Source organism: Myotis yumanensis, unplaced genomic scaffold, assembly GCF_028538775.1.
Source record: "Myotis yumanensis isolate MYYU_CA2020_CCGP unplaced genomic scaffold, mMyoYum1.0.hap1 SCAF_2, whole genome shotgun sequence".
NCBI classification, from domain to species: domain Eukaryota; kingdom Metazoa; phylum Chordata; class Mammalia; order Chiroptera; family Vespertilionidae; genus Myotis; species Myotis yumanensis.
In genome coordinates, this window is record NW_027223753.1 from 44,672,688 (window position 1) to 44,690,314 (window position 17,627).

At 37.2% G+C, this 17,627-nt stretch overlaps 1 protein-coding gene across 14 annotated transcripts in view; it reads right to left on the reverse strand.

The window, feature by feature from the left end:
- The window catches only part of DOCK7 (dedicator of cytokinesis 7), a 180,929-nt gene that overhangs the window by 70,745 nt on the left and 92,557 nt on the right, over window positions 1-17,627 (reverse strand). For all 14 annotated transcript variants that reach the window (XM_070405267.1, XM_070405266.1, XM_070405265.1 and 11 more), the window contains exons 19-22: window positions 9,352-9,438; window positions 7,194-7,425; window positions 4,807-4,971; window positions 929-1,098 (exon numbers count right to left, since the gene is read on the reverse strand). In XM_070405267.1, coding sequence (XP_070261368.1) covers window positions 929-1,098; window positions 4,807-4,971; window positions 7,194-7,425; window positions 9,352-9,438 — 654 coding nt within the window. The remainder of the gene's footprint in view (window positions 1-928; window positions 1,099-4,806; window positions 4,972-7,193; window positions 7,426-9,351; window positions 9,439-17,627) is intronic.

The following is a 17,627-nucleotide window of genomic DNA, read 5'->3' on the forward strand; positions in this document are numbered from 1 at the left end:
AATTCTGATTTTTTTATCATGTTCAAGTATTTCACCTAACAAACAAACCCAAATCTTAAAAAAATATATTCTATTGTAGTTCAGACTGTTAAATACAAACCCTAGAACATGTTTAGTAATTCTTCCTCATATCCTTATTACCAAACTGAAACGCCAAAGAAAAGTTGGCTATGATTCCATAACCATAATATCTTCCTCTTTTCCAATAGGAAATGTATTTACATTTGCAATGGTTTGGTCAAAACACAACATGACGTGATTTCTTGGCCTTACTGTTCTTTTGTCCAGCTTGCTTAAACTCTGAAATATTTTTGTACTTTAAATATAAAAAGGGAATTAACTATTTGTTCCTTAAGTATATTTCTTTAGGTAATAAAGATTATAAATAAATAATATAGCTAGATCTTAGATTAGCTGGCATCTCCCTTATTATCTGATGTAATCATTAACCATCATTAAATAAATCATATAATTCTAATCCTGGTGCATCTTACATAGAGTTTTTCATAAGAAATGTAGCTCAATTACCAATCTAGATTTTTTTTGGAGAAGGACTTACATTTTGTATCACTGATGATATAGCCCTACTACCCAGCAGTCACATAGATCTGTTTTGATTCTATATAAAAATCATTTTTCACATGATGAAAGACAGATAAAAGTGAGTAATATATAACTAGTCATCCTGGACAAATTTTGGAATTTGGCAGATTTTTTTTTAGCAGAATGCACAAACCAGTTTGCAATAGCAAGCATATTTAATAGAAACATGAAACAGTTAGTGTTTACTGACAAAATGGAAATGTACAATTTCTTGCTTATTAACTCAAATACACTTAAAAATTCAAAATAAATTAAAACATTTGGACATTTCTCATTTGTTCATGAACTGAAAATCCAATTTATAGGCGGTTATCTTCAAGTTTACCTTACTGCCGATGATTGACCGTACTTCATCATCTGGTGACGTGGGAGTCCCAGGTATATCTGGGTTACTATTACTAAGGCTCCGAGAACGATTTAAATTCAGGCTTGCAGGTCTCACAGCAGATCTAGCCATTGTGGCATAATGCACTGATCCTCCTAAACCCCCAGGACCTAGAGTTGAATATAAAACAGCACATAATTATACAAAGGAAATTAGTCAAGAAAGGACATGAACTTAATCTCTGTCACTTTACAGAATTTCACTAAGACCATGAATTGCTTTTGTTTCTGAATGAAAACTACTATAAATAAGAAAGAAAAAGACTAAAGACTTAATAATAAATACACAAAGATATTCTTATTTCACAGCAGTTGGCAATACTGTATGAATTATAAAAACAATTCTCTTCAATGTTTCTATGATTATAGAATACATGTACAATAGAAAACAGTCACATACATTACCTAGATACTAGGTGTACTGGTTAATAATGCGGATTTTTTTCACTAGATGAAGTTACACATACGTTCATATATATGCGATTTGATATGTATGCTATTTTCTACTATTGACAGCAAGCTTCAAAACTTCATATGTCAAATTTTCTGAAGGTGTTAACATCATAAATATTTTTACGCTTAAAAATGTCAAATTTTGTGCCAAAAAAAGAGCATTTGTAGGAAGTTTTAATTCATTATTTTGAAGAAAACGTTATCGTATACTTCGGGAAGCTTATGGTGAACATGCTCCATCTCAAGATACTTGTGAACGCTGGTTTGAATGCTTTAAAAGTGATGATTTCAATGTGAAAGACAAAGAGCATCCAGGTCAACCAAAAAAGTTAGAAGACCAACAATTACAAGCATTATTGGATGAAGATACGTGTCAAACTCAAAAACAACTTGCAGAAAGATTAAACGTTGCTTGGCAAACAATTTCCGATCATTTACAAGCAATGGAAAAGATTTTAAAGGAAGGAAAATGGGTGCCACATCAACTGAATGAAAGACAAATGGAAAACCAAAAAGTCATCAGTAAAATGTTGCTTCAACGGCACAAAAGAAAGTCTTTTTTCCATCGAATTGTGACTGGCGATGAAAAGTGTATTTATTTTGAGAATCCCAAATGCACAAAATCATGGGTTGATCCAGGTCAACCATCAATATCGACTGCAGGGCCAAATCGCTTCGGAAAGAAGACAATGCTCTCTGTTTGGTGGGATTGGGAAGGTGTGGTGTATTATGAGCTTCTAAAACAGCCGTGGGCAAACTACGGCCCACGGGCAGGATCCGGCCCGTTTGAAATGAATAAAACTAAAAAAAAAAAAGACCGTACCCTTTTATGTAATGATGTTTACTTTGAATTTATATTAGTTCACACAAACACTCCATCCATGCTTTTGTTCCGGCCCTCCAGTCTAGTTTAAGAACCCATTGTGGCCCTCGAGCCAAAAAGTTTGCCCACCCCTGTTCTAAAACCAGGTGAAACCGTTAATACTGATCGCTACCGACAACAAATAATCAATTTGAACCACGCTTTGAACGTGAAATGACCAGAATGGGCCAGAAGACACGGCTAAGTAATTTTGCTTCATGATGATGCACCATCACACACTTCAAAACCAGTTAAAGACACATTAAAAGATCTTGCCTGGGAAGTATTAACCCACCTGCCATATTCACCAGACCTCGCTCCTTCAGATTACCACTTGTTTTGATCAATGGCACACGCACTTTCTGAGCAGCACTTCAAAATGTACAAAGAAGTGGAAAATTGGGTCTCTGAATGGTTTGCCGCAAAACAAGAAAAGTTCTATTGGGATGGTATCCACAAATTACCCGAAAGATGGGGGAAATGTGTAGCTAGCAATGGACATTACTTTGAATAAAGCACTTTTGATGTTTCTCTTGAAATTATCATGTTTTCTTTGATTACAAAATCCGCATTAGTAACCTGTACACCTAGTACACACAATATAAGTATATCTAACACCCAAAATGCTTCAGCTTGTGTCTCTTCTTTTTCCTCTATCCCTCCTTGTTTTGACCCTTGATACAGTCAATAGAGGGACAGTCAATTTACTGTCAACATCTCTTGAAAGAGATTATGCTTTACTTCTCTATCTTCATCAATGAAAATCTGAACTATAACAAAATGGCACCTTTGTGCCATATACATGTAAAAAAATCTAAAGAAAGCTTTTCTAAAAGCCCACCTTATATAAAAAAAGCAATGGAAACCTTTTCATCTAAAATCAAGCCTGACACCATTATTCAACCACGTTCTATGAATATAAATATACCCAGTGATTGTATCCATAATTTACCTCCATTTTTCTTATTTGAAGAAATATTTCTGAATGTCATGTTTGCAAATGACAAATACCTGTCAACTAATTATAAGTCTTTCACATCAGCATATAAAAAGTTTTGCATAATCTGTGGTATTCTAACAGTGTACTGAATGAAAGAGTAAATGGAGGAGTATTATAAGTAGTCCACAATCACCTCCACATTCAGGGCCGCAAATACTATAATTTTAAAAACCAAGAGAAGAAATTATGAAACATATATAGGTTAATTACTACTATTTTTGCAATTAAGAAAAACAATGAGCTAAAACTCATATACTGTTATGCTTAGTTTTCATAATGAATGCCATAATTAATTTTCACCATTATTAATGTTAACCTTGTCAATTGTTGGAAAGGGCACTTACCATTATCACGAGTGATGAATGATGATTCACACAGACAAATATATGAGCAACTTGAAAGATATGCATGATATATTCATTAACTAACTGAACATCTAATGAGTTATTCAAACTAAGATACACCCACCACCTCCAACACCACTATCATAAAAAACAAATAGCTACTTTGGGCTCTAGTATTCTGAAAGCTATATTATCCTATCCTATCTAATAAAGAGGGAATATGCTAATTGACCCTCACGCCATTGCAAAGATGGCGGCACCCACAGCCAATAAGGAGGGAACATGCTAATTGACTGTCCCGCCCTCAAAGATGGCGGTGCCCACAGCCACAAGATGGCCGGCAGGGGAGGGCAGTTAGGCGTGACCGGGCCGGCAAGGGAGAGCAGTTTGGGGGGACTGGGACAGCAGGGGAGGGCATCTGAAGGCGACCGGGCCGGCAGGGGAGGGCAGTTGGGGGCGACCGGGCTGGCAGGGGAGGGCAGTTGGGGGGGACTGGGCCGGCAGGGGAGGGCAGTTGGGGGCAACCAGGCCAGCAGGGAAGGGCTGTTGGGGTGACCGGGCCAGCAGCGGAGGGCAGTTGGGAGAGATCAGGCCGGCAGGGAGCAGTTAAGTGTCAATTGGGCTGGTAGGGGAGTGGTTGGGAGGTAATCGGGCTGGCAGGCAGAAGCGGTTAGGGGCAATCAGGCAGGCAAGCAGGCAGGCAAGCAGGCGAGCGGTTGGGAGCCAGCAGTCCCAGATTGGAGAGGGTGCAGGCTGCGCTGAGGGATAACCCCCTCCCCAGTGCACAAATTTCATGCGCCAGGCCTCTAGTTTTATTAATAAAGGAGAAATCAGAACTTTTCTAGAAAATAATCTTTTATATTATATAGGTTTCAAACAGTTATCAGGGTTATTTCTTCTTTAAAGTCCAATAGGACTCCAATGACAAATACAACATTCTCTTAATCTTAACAGGAAATACAATGCTTCCAGAGACAAGAAGTTATTTGCAGGGTTCATTTCCAAGAATTAATTCAACCAAGATCTAATTAAAGGAAGCTATGTAAATAATGGTGCTTTAAAATGTAACATTTTTTTTACCTCCAGCACTTAATATAGTCCATGCCACTTAGTAGGCATTCAATAAATGTTTGCTGTTCATAGTAAAAAGAATAAAATACCTGGTGATGGTGAATTAGGGGAAGTATTTGGTAAGCGAAAAACATAATAGATATATGATGCAAGAAGACTGTTCCTGCCATGCTGGTCATGATTTCCTTCCAGATTTTTGTGAAGCCGATTTATAATTGATGACATCGCTTCAAAAGATGCTTGACCTAGATTAACTTTTAAGAAGGAGGAAAATATTCTTGCATTAACTTTTTTAGACTATAACTTCCAAAAAGATCAAGGTTTTGTCCTCTCTACATGCATTAAATATAGTGATTATACATAATAATTGTATAAAGATATTGATTTTTAAAATTTATTTTTCAATTACAGTTGACATACAATAACATATTAGTTTTAGGTACACAACACAGTGATTAAACAATTTGATGTTAATGTTAAAGATTATCTTGTATTAGATAAATCAAAATTACTTTTCTAAACAAAGTGAAAAAAAACTAATTTAACATGAATATTGTATGGGTTTGTTTAGTAAAAAACAAAAGATCATCCCACAGATACCTAAATTTTGTAAACAATACAAAGCACATAGGAAAAAAAATCTATCTTGGAGAAGTAAATTCTCATTTTATTCATTTATTTTATTATTTCATTATTTTTATTTTTAATTTATCTTTATTGCTGAAAGTATTACAGATGTCCATTTGGTTTTTTTTTTCCCCACTGACCCCCTCCACTTTGCACCTGCCCCTCCCAAGCCTTCACCACACTAACCTATATAGCACACAATGAGCATGTGACTTTTGTTTTAAAAAAATAAAAATATTAACAATGAAAGTAGATTATTAAAAATATCTTAAGATAGTAAGAAAAGACTCTTCAATAAATGGTGTTGGGAAAATTGGACAGATACATGCAAAAAAAATGGAACTAGACCACCAACTTACACCATACACAAAAATAAACTCAAAATGGATAAAGGACTTAAATGTAAGACGGGAAACCATAAAAATACTAGAGGAATCCAAAGGCAACAAAATCTCAGACATATGCCGAAGCAATTTCTTCACCAATACAGCTCTTAGAGCATTGGAAACTAAAGAGAAAATAAACAAATGGGACTACATCAAAATAAAAAGCTTCTGCACAGCAAAAGAAACCATCAACAAAACAACAAGAAAGCCCACTGCATGGGAGAACATATTTGCCAATGTTATCACCGATAAGGGTTTAATCTCCAACATTTATAGGGAACTCATAAAACTTAACAAAAGGAAGATAAACAATCCAATCAAAAAATGGGCAAAGGACCTAAATAGACACTTTTCAAAAGAGGACATTCAGAAAGCCAACAGACATATGAAAACATGCTCAAAGTCACTAATCATCTGAGAGATGCAAATCAAAACAACAATGAGGTATCATCTCACACCTGTCAGAATGGCTATCATCAACAAATCCACAAACGACAAGTGCTGGAGAGGATGTGGAGAAAAGGGAACACTCATGCACTGCTGGTGGGAATGCAGACTGGTACAGCCACTATGGAAGACAGTATGGAATTTCCTCAAAAAGTTAAAAATGGAACTCCCATTTGACCCAGTGATCCCACTTCTAGGAATATATCCCAAGAAAACAGAAACACCAATCAGAAAGGATATATGCACCCCTATGTTCATAGCAGCACAATTTACCATAGCGAAGATCTGGAAACAGCCTAAGTGCCCATCAGCAGATGAATGGATTAGAAAACTGGTACATCTACACAATGGAATACTATGCTGCTGTAAAAAAGAAGGAACTCTTGCCTTTTGCAACAGCATGGATGGAACTGGAGAGCATTATGCTAAATGAAATAAGCCAATCAGAGAAAGATAAATACCACATGATCTCACTCATTTGTGGATTATAGAGAACAACATAGACTGATGAACAGGGACAGATCCAAAGACAGAGAAACAGTGATCAGACTATCAATCCCCAGAAGGAAAGTAGGGGAGGGAGGGAGGAAGGGGAAGAGATCAACCAAAGGACTTGTATGCACGCATATAAGCCAAACCAATGGACATGGACAACAGGGGGATTAGAGCATGAGTGGGGGGTGTGGGGGGAGCGGAGAATAGGGGTTAATGGGGGGGATGAGGACACATTTGTAATACCTTAACTAATAAAGAATTTAAAAAAAATACTTGGTGAGTAAATTAATTTGTTTCCATAATTTGAGTAGAAGTCTGTATGGCACATTTTATAAAAAACAAAAGTAAGTTATCATTTTTTGGCATTTGAGACAAGTAAATAACAACCCTCACCGCCCCCCCCCCCCCCCCCCAATCAAATGCATCCTTATAAATAACAAACAGGAATCATGGTTCTATTTTGCAAAAGTTAAAAATACCAAATTATAAATTCTATGATTCCCCAAACAAAAGTAAATTACCTATTTGGCCAGCAATGACTGGAGGTCTAACAACTAAAAGTATCAGTTTATCAAGCAGAAGATGAAGAAATCGGACCACTGGTTCCAACTGAGATGAATTCAATGCTGAAATACTGCTCTTCAATTCATTTTCTAAGTTATTTTCCATGATTCGCATATCTCCAATTCGAACAGGGAACATGTGTTCATCCAGAGCATTGACCAGAGCAAAAAACTTGTCAAGATAAGGATCCTAAAACAAAGAATGAACAAAAGCACGAAGCAAGTATAGCTCTATAAATTCTCCAAACTATAAAACACCAATAAAACATCTCATATTAACTGATAATACAAAAAAGTACATACCAGTATATATAAACATTGTTTCCAATTAAACACTAAATCTATAGGGTGGGGCATATTATTAAGTAGGTCTATAGTTGTTAATATAAAAAATAATAATAGCCCGGCCAGTTGAACGTCGACCTATGAACCAGGAGGTCACAGGTGGATTCCCCATCAGGGCACATGCCCAGGTTGCTGGCTTTATCCCCAGTAGGGGGTGTGCAGGAAGCAGCCGATCAATGATTCTCTCTCATTATTGATGTTTCTATCTCTCTCCCTCTCCCTCCCTTTCTGAAATAAAAAATATATTTTAAAAAATAATAAATAATAATACAAGAATAAACTGTGTTTTGTATATTTACAAACGTATACCTACTTTTGCCCCACTCTGTATTTTCACTTACTATTGTAAAGTAGCCACTTCAAATACTACTAATTAAGAAATATATTGATACTAATTCAGGTTATGTTCCCCAGTGAGTCTGTCTTATTGTTTTAGAGCTCAATTATAGGGATAGATGTGTTAGTAAATTATCTTTGTGCCCATTACTAATTTATTGCTCTCAGCTCCATCTATACCCACTATCTATTTATTATCTCCAATCCTGAATAGCAAACGAATTACAACTGCCTATAGGACATTGTCATCTGAATTGCAGTCATGTCAAACTCAACAAGCTAAAAAATAAACTCATTATAGCTCCAAACTGCTCCCCCTTAATGTGCTCCCAAATTTACTTCTCTCATGTTTCCTATATTTAGGTCAGAAATCACTATCTACCTGGACTCTAAACTCTAAAGCATTCAAGTTCCTTCATAATCTGTTACCATCCTGGTCTTCCATCTTCACCTATCACAATTTCTCATACACTTTACATTGTTTGCCCATCCTTAAACAGATTACTGTCTCTGCACTTTTTATCTTCTGAGTTGTCTACCTTCTCTCTGTATGGTAAATGCCTACTTATCAGAGAAACACCTCAGTTCCCAGCAAAACAGACAACTCCTCTGTACTTGATTTAGTTCATATGTTTAACATAGTACTAATTTTATTGTATTGTAATTATTTTTACATTTCCCCTATTTTAAGGTCCTTAAAGGAAAGTCTCTTTCCCTGACAGGTAACAACATCCCTGACCTCATGAAGTTTACAGTCTAATGGGAAAAAGAACCAATAAACAAAAGCATATTATGTATGTATACATATGTACACACAAACACACATGGACACACAGAAAGTGTGAGAGGAAGCAAAAGTGCCTGAGTGCATGAGAGCAAAAGGCAGTAGTAAGAGCAAGGTAAGACGACACAGAATAATGGGGCTGCTGTTTAAGAGTCACCAGAAAAGTCCTCTCTGACGTAAGCAGAAACCTTAATGAAGAGAGGTCAAATGAATGTCAGGAGGAAAAGCATTCCAGCTAGAGAAATAGTAAATGTAAAGGCTTTAAGGAGAACTTGGCATATTCAAGAAATATAGTAAAGAATATGGAGTAAATGATCCCTAAGTACGCTTTCCATTATAATATCTGAGTCTATGAGAAATAAAATATGTTGGATGATGCTTTTTGAACTTTAAAGTACTGCTATGTACCAGAAACCTAGGGACAAAAATTACTTAATTGTTCAAAATGAAGTCAATAATATTTTGAAAAGTAAAATATTTGCTTTGGTTGACATTAACATTTTGTTGATAAAAAGAAATTTCTAAATCTATACATTTTTAACTGACTTATATTCCTAAGTCTAACAGCAGGCAACAAAACTGATTTAAGTACTAGACAATATGTTCAATTCATTCAAGTGAAATTTGATCATAAAAATAACTAACACTCACTTGTGTATGGATAGATGAAACAGCAACAACTTCAACATTAAAAACACCTTTGTGGTTATCTACCCATTTCATACCAGGGAGAGGAACCTATAAAATATAAAATACAATAATCACAGATACTTAAGTTGATTATAAACTCTGAAAACAAATTTTAAAATTACAGTATCTTGATGAGAAAAAAATCTGCGAAATATATTTTTATGTACTGTAAATGAATGTAAAACTTATGCTTAATTCTTATTACAAAATCAATGTTTTCTAGATGAAGAGGCTCAAAGAGCCAAAAAGAGAAAATATACATTCAAAATTGCATCTTCCCAGAGACATATCCCTTTATATAATTCCAAATCTTCCTCTAGGAAAATAGTTCTATACATACCCTTACATAGGTGATATCACAGATATTTTACAACCTGTTTTTCACATATTACATTGTGAATCTCTTTTCATATCCACAATATCATCTTAATGGTTTATAATATTCTATTTTCTTTATTTTAAACACTCCTCTTATGTTTTAAGTGGGCTTTAAAATATTCATAAACCAAGAAATTCTGTTTTACGGATGAGAAAACTTTTTTTTTTTGCTAGAAATTAATTAAAATCTATACTAATAAAAGCCTAGGTGGTCCTCCCGCCCTCACGCTACGCCCTCACATCATCACAAAATGGCCGCCACAAGAAGGCCGGCAGGGGAGGGCAGTTGGGGGCGAGATCAAGCCAGCAGGGGAGGGCAGGTGGGGGCAACCAGGCCGGCAGGGGAGGGCAGTTGGGGGCCATCAGGCCGGCAGGGGAGCAGTCACGCGTCAATCAGGCTGGCAGGGGAGCAGTTAGGGGGTGATCAGGCTGGCAGGCAGAAGCAGTTAGGGGCAATCAGGCAGGCAGGCAGGTGAGCAGTTAGGAGCCAGCGGTCCCAGATTGTGAGAGAGATGTCCGACTGCCAGTTTAAAATATTTTAAAACCGGCAGTTGGACATCCCCGGAGGGTTCCCAGATTGGAGAGGGTGCAGGCCGGGTTGAGGGACACCCCCTCTGCCCCCGGTGCACGGAATTCATGCACCAGGCCTCTAGTGATATAATAAAATCTTATTTTTAAAAGAGAGTACATCTGTTCTTTCTATTCCTCCTGCTAAGTACTGCCAAAAAATAGAAGCATGGATAGAGGAATGCAGACAGGCAAGGAACCTCAGGAGGGGAGGAACTATAAGGCAGTGTTTTCTGGGTTTTATTTTTGCCTGATATATCCTGGACTAGGTGCTAAAGAAGCTGTCGAGCCAGAAACGTCAAAAGGAGCAGACATAAAAAAGCTCCAAGAAAAGTCTGCTCTCTTTAGTCAAAGCCAATAATTGCCCTACTTTGGCAAAAACAAATTGCAGTCCCATGGCACCTCCACAGGCTGAGTGGGGAGCCTGGGTCTCTATCCTCAGCTGGCTGTAAGGAGGCACACAACCCCACTTCTCCCCACACAGACTGGGCGGTATCAGAGAAGACAGAAGTGTGGGATCTGATCCCAGCCCAGTAGTAGCCCCACCAATTGTGGTGTCAGTGGAGGCCAAGAGAAAAGTAGTAACAAGGTGCCCCCCCCCCCCTTATAGCCAGGGAGGTGTTAGCACAGCCTAGTGGGAAGCCTGAAATACAGGCCCTCACCCCAACACATTGTTACATGAGGAATATGGACCTTTCCCTAGTAACAGCCCCTACCCCCACTGTTAAAACACAAGACATAAATAAGATCTAGAGTCATGATCTAAAATGTTCATCCATTCTAATAAAGAGGGAATATGCTAATTGACCCTCACACTGTCACAAAGATAGAGGCTCCCACAGCCACAAGAATGGTGGTGCCCAGTCCCCTCAGCCACGCAGGGGTGGCAGGCGCACACCTAGGGGCGGGCCCGGCCACTCTGCGCACCTGCCTCCAGAGACCCCCAGTCTCCTCAGCCCCCCAGCCTCCCAGGGCTGGGCCAAGGTGCAGGCAAGCCTTGGATGGTGGCTGCCCAGCCGCCCAGGGCCGCCCGAGGCTCAGGTAACCAGGCCGGCGGAGGCTTGCACTGCCAGCAGTGGCAGCAGCAGAGGTGTGATGGGGCGTCACCTTCCCCTGATCGCTGGGTTGCCTCCCGCCTCTGAGGGCTCCCGGACTGTGAGAGGGGGCAGGCCGGGCTGAGGGACCCCCCACTCCAGTGCATGAATTTTCAAGCACCGGGCCTCTAGTGTTATAATAAAAAATCATCCATCATACCAAGAACCTGGCAAATCTCAACTTAAATGCAAAAAAGTCAACCGATACCAATACTAAGATGATATCAATGTTGGACAGATGTGAGAATTTTAAAGCAGCCATCATTAAAAAAAAAAACTACAACAAGCAATGATAAATATCTGTGAAAATCATGACAAAATTATACACTCAGCAATAAATAAATAAATAAATAAATAAATAAATAAAAGGGTTTCTTTTCCATGGTTTCATATTTTTATGTGCAGAAAAGAAAATCAAATAAAGCATGGTTCTCAACCTTCTGACCCTCAAATACAGTTCCTCATGTTGTGACCCAATCATAAAATTACTTTCATTGCTACTTCATAACTGTAATGTTGCTACTATTATGAATCGTAATGTAAAATCTGATATGCAGGATGGTCTTAGGAGACCTCTGTGAAAGGGTCGTTCAACCGCCAAAGGGGTCGAGATCCACAGGTTGAGAACTGCTGAAATAAAGTTAATTTACTGTTAAATAATTCAACATGAATAGGTATACATGCAATGTCTCTATTGAGGCAAATAATATAGATGCAGAAATATTTCTGGAAAAAAGAAAAAGTGAATATAAATGTCTCAAAGCAAAAATCAGTACTGGTTCTATCAGCCCAAAATACTATTTTCAGTTACAAAAAAAAAAAAGGACACACAAATAAAGTGTGAACACATACTTCTTTAAAAATAGCGGTTCTAAAGCTTGAAGTAAGGCCCAGCAACACAAACATGATCTGGGCACTTGTTTGAAATGTAAATAATTAACACCCCTCCCAGATCTACGGCATCAGAAACTGGGGTGAGTGGGGGTGGAGGGAGTAAGGTTCAACAACTGGTGTTACAACAAACTCTCCAGGTGATTTTCATGCTTGCTAACATAATAACTGTTGTCTTAAAAAATTCTAACAAGCAGTGTGGTAAAAGGAATGGTGTAATAGTAGCAAATATTACTTTAATACTTTTTATGTGTTTGGCACCATTCTAAATGCTCTGCATGCCATTAAATCATACAATCATCAACACAACTCTTTATTATAAGCATTAATTATTCTCCTCAATTTACAGATGAGAAAATTCAGACACAGAGAGTGTAGTGCCTTAGATCAGACTGCTATCATAAAACACCATATGCTGGGTGCCTTAAACTACAGAAATTTATTTTCTCACAGTCTGAAGACCTCAAGTCCAAGATCAAGGCACCAACACGGTCAGTATCTGGTGAGAACCTCCTCCTAGCTTGCAGATGGCCACCATCTCACTGTGTCCTCAAGAGAGAGCAAGCTCTCTGGTGTCTCCTTATAACTAATTCTATCATGAGGCCCCACCCTCATGACCTCATGTAAACTCAATTCCTCTCAAAAGGCAAATCTCCAAATACTATCACATGTGGGGGTTAGGGCTTCAAAATATGAGCCGGGAGTGGGGACCACAATTCAGTCCATAACAGAGAAATTAAGACACTTGCCCAAGAACACACAACTGGAAGTGGTGGAGCCAAGAGTAAAACCCTGGTAATTACGACTCACTGCCTTTCAAAGTATATGAGGTTTAAAATAACAAAAATGCTCACAATCGCACAGCGCTTCAATAACTAACTTTGCTAAATTTGATGTATATTTTCCAAACTATTTCCCACACAATTACTGATGTATACTGACATACTAAGTTTGGTCGTCGCTATATTGTTTGTTTTTATGTTTGTTTTTAAAAAAAATATATTTAATTGATTTTTTTTACAGAGAGGAGGGGAGAGGAATAGAGAGTTAGAAATATCGATGAGAGAGAAACATCGATCAGCTGCCTCCTGCACACCCCCTACTGGGGATGTGTCTGCAACCAAGGTACATGCCCCAGACCAGAACCGAACCCGGGATCCTTCAGTCTGCAGGCCGAAGCTCCATTCACTGAGCCAAACCGGTTCGAGCTGTTTTTATGTTTTATTCTAAATATCCTATTGGGATATTATAATCTACATCATTCCTCTTACAATTATACCATTCATTGTATGGATGTACAAAAATTTAATTAAACATTAAACTCTTGGTCAATATCCAGGTAATTCCCATGTTTTATTTTATACTAATACCAATAATTTTGTAATTTTTTCTATTTAATTCAAACAACAAATATTTACTAAAGTCTCTACCTATTTTTCTAGGTTTTGGGGTTTTATGGTAAACATAAGATCTACTCTCAGGCAGCTGACAGGAATAGAGAAAAACAAGTAAGTAAATAATTTCAGATTGTGATAAATATTAAGTAAATAAAATTGGATTAATATGATAGAGTATATCAGCAATGTGGAGGAGGAAGGGGTCGAAAGTTCATGAAGTGAAGAGAGACCTTTCTGAGGAGGTGCTATTTTATATACAATTCAGAAAATGATAAGAATCCAGCAATGTGAAGAACAGGAAGAGAAGTAAGATGATTCAAAGACTTGGAGGCAGTAAAAATTTTGGAAGAAAGTCTAAGTACAAAGACAGGCTGCAGTTATGGTAAAAGACAATGCTGGAGAGGTGGTCACGCCCTCAGATTATTCAGAGATTTGAAGGTCATGGGAAAAAATTCTGGACTAAATTTTAAGGACAATAAAAGGCCAGAGGAATATTTTATTTTAATCAAAAGAAATACTAAATCTTGGTAATATAATGCTGAATGGAAAAAGAAAGTTCCAGACTGGCTGGCATGGCTCAGGGGTTGAGCGTTGACCTATGAACCAGGAGGTCACGGTTCAATTCCAGGTCAGGGCACATGACGGGATTGCAGGTTCATCTCCAGTGTAAAGTGTGCAGGAGGCACTAATCAATGATTCTCTCTCATCATTGATGTTTCTATCTCTCTCTCTCACTCTCTCCCCCTTCCTCTCTGAAATCAATAAAATATATTTAAAAACAGAAAGAAAAAGAAAAAGCAAGTCCCAGAGGATTACATACAAATAATAAATTTTTGTTAAATTCATAACATAAGCAAATTAAAAAATTTATTCTTTAGTCACACACAAAGTTGTTTTATGAGGCCGGTTTTCAAAATAATGTGAACATACTTAATGCCACAGACTGCACACTTTAAAATGGTAAATTTTATGTTACGTATATTTACCACAATTTTTAAAAAAGAAAGCTAGTTTTTTTGTTTTTTATATTTTATTGATTTTTTACAGAGAGGAGGGAGAGAGATAGAGAGTTAGAAACATCGATGAGAGAGAAACATCAATCAGCTGCCTCCTGCACACCTCCCACTGGGGATGTGCCCGCAACCCAGGTACATGCCCTTGACCGGAATCGAACCTGGGACCTTTCAGTCCGCAGGCCAACGCTCTATCCACTAAGCCAAACCGGTTTCGGCGAAAGCTAGTTTTTTATAGAGGGAAAAAGAGTATGGGATGGGGAGGAACAAATAAATGATGCAAGTTATTGTCAATGTTCTAGTTCTTGGATTGCATGGTGGATGCATCATTGTTTATTATATTATTAAATAAACTAACAATAAATTGAAAAATGTAAGTATCCATATATAGATTTAACCATTGTGAAGTTTAGAAATATGCTATATGTGGATATTTGCATACTTGTGCAAATATATCTGTAGAATAAATACTTAGAAGTATAATTAATGAGATAAAGGGTATGTATATTTTTTCATTGTGACATATATCAGGCAAAAACAATCAAACAAAACTATTTTAAGGTCCAAGTGACTATGATGAGTACTGAATACCATAATCCTACAGAGAAAAAAATCTATTGACAGACTGCTATGCTGGTCTCTACAACTGTCTTCACGAATTTTGTAAGTATGAATCTGCTTCCTAGAGCCCAATAAACACTGATCCTGAAAAGCTGATGACAATGAAGTGAGGTAAATTCACCAAAGTACCATCAGTCTGTTGAGGTACATTGGTGGCCAAGGTTTTTCTCTCACCCTAAGATTCCAAAAGTTATTTAACAAGAATAAATCTAATGTTAGGCATTTTATGCTTGAGGTATCTGTGGAATATCCCGGTAAAGAAAAATAACTGGCAAAATACGGATGAGCAGAGATGCAGATTTAGGATTCATCAACTAACAGTAGGTGTCAAGAACATCTTGATTTTTGTACAAGTTATACACTTTGGGAATACCGTTCACATGAACTGCAGCCAGTGGTCCTGCCTAGGAAGAGTACTTATAGGTTCAGTGAAAGGAACATGAAAACTTAAGGGGAGCCCTAACCGGTTTGGCTCAGTGGGTAGAGCGCCGGCCTGCGGACTGAAAGGTCCCAGGTTCGATTCCGGTCAAGGGCATGTACCTGGGTTGCGGGCACATCCCCAGTAGGAGGTGTACAGGAGGCAGCTGATCGATGTTTCTAACTCTCTATCCATCTCCCTTCCTCTCTGTAAAATATCAATAAAAAAAACCCAAAAACTTAAGGGGAAAATAGTTATCAAGAAGATGAGGCAAAGCAAAGCCACATAAAGGTTTACCTTCCTTTCTACCCAGTTTTAAAAAGAAAATGATTCACTGATCACTAGAAATGGCCAGTCAAATATCATAAAACAATAGTTCACTGGTTATAGATAGTTTACCAGTATCTAAGCATGCATATATGGCAAGCCTCATATTCTAAGGCCCAAAGAACTACTGAAGTTAGCACGTATCAGAAGGTCTCTGACCTTCAAACAAAGCTCAACCTCAGCCAGGAAAGTAAATGAAAAATTGCGTTAAGCAATGACCTATAAAAGTTCAATGTTGAAATACTTATCTTCACATATTTTAAATTAAGCACTAAAACCAGTAATATTTACTATTAATATTTACTATATAATATTTAAATAAAAGTGAAGAATATATACTGTTATTTTAATATAGTAATTAAAATATACAAAAGTGTAAGCATTTTTAATCAGGTGGTTTATCTCAGTATCAATCAGCCATACTATATGTCTATAGTCAAATCCAAATCATCACCATATTTTTTATATATGAGCATACACAACATAGCTAAAAGAAACCACCAACTTTGCTTTTAGAAAGCTGACCATGCACTTGCAAAACATGGAAAATCAAAAACATAACTTCCATAAAATCATATTTTCTTTCAAAATACTTCCTTTTGAAATACAATGCTACCCCTGGCAGAAGACTAACTTATTTACTGAAAAAATGTGTTCATGAAAAACTAAATGACAGATTAGGGAAGGAGGGGGAGAGTCGTATTTTTAATTTCTACTATCTTTATTCATTCATTTAACACGTTAATCGCTATGTCAGTCACAGGTGACTGACACTGTACTTTCCGTCCGGAAGACAAAACAGGCTGGGCGCTTAACAATAATCACAGACAACCTCTCTGAAGAGGTGGCATTGAAGTGGCTACCTGAATGAAATGGAGAAGCAGGCCTTATGATAAAGCATTGCCAACAGACGGAAGTGCAAAGGGCCTGGGATGAAATGCTCGTTTCATGTTTGAAGAACAGCTAAGGTGACTGTGCTACATGGCTAGAGCAGAGTGAGATAATAGTGAAAAATGAAGTCAAAGCAGTAGCATTATATTGTTTCTTCTTCTGTTTTAAGAAATAAAAACAATACTAATTTATTTGTGAATACTTTCTGAGTTCTATTCTGAAAAAAATTCCACCAGGACAACATTCACAATACATATTTCAGATTAATGTTTATATTGATGGTCAACACATTAAGTGGATTGGTAATCATCATGTAGTAGTTCTCTCAAAGGGCACTTTGGTTTTTGAACAGTGGCTACTGATTCTTGGGTGAGATTTTTCCAATGTTTTTGTTTCTTTCAAGTCACATATAATCATCAAAGCTGCTAATGTCTCTTAAGATAAAGCACTATATTTATAGCATATTTATAGCCACTTTATTTTCACATATATGATCAATGATCAGTAATTATAAAAAATTTCTTTAAAAAATAATTTAAATCTGTTCTCCCTCTAGCCTTGTAGTTAAATATTATCTACTAAAAGAAAGATTTATTTATTTAAAGAAATTTCTTGTTACAATATAAAAATTTTCCAAATG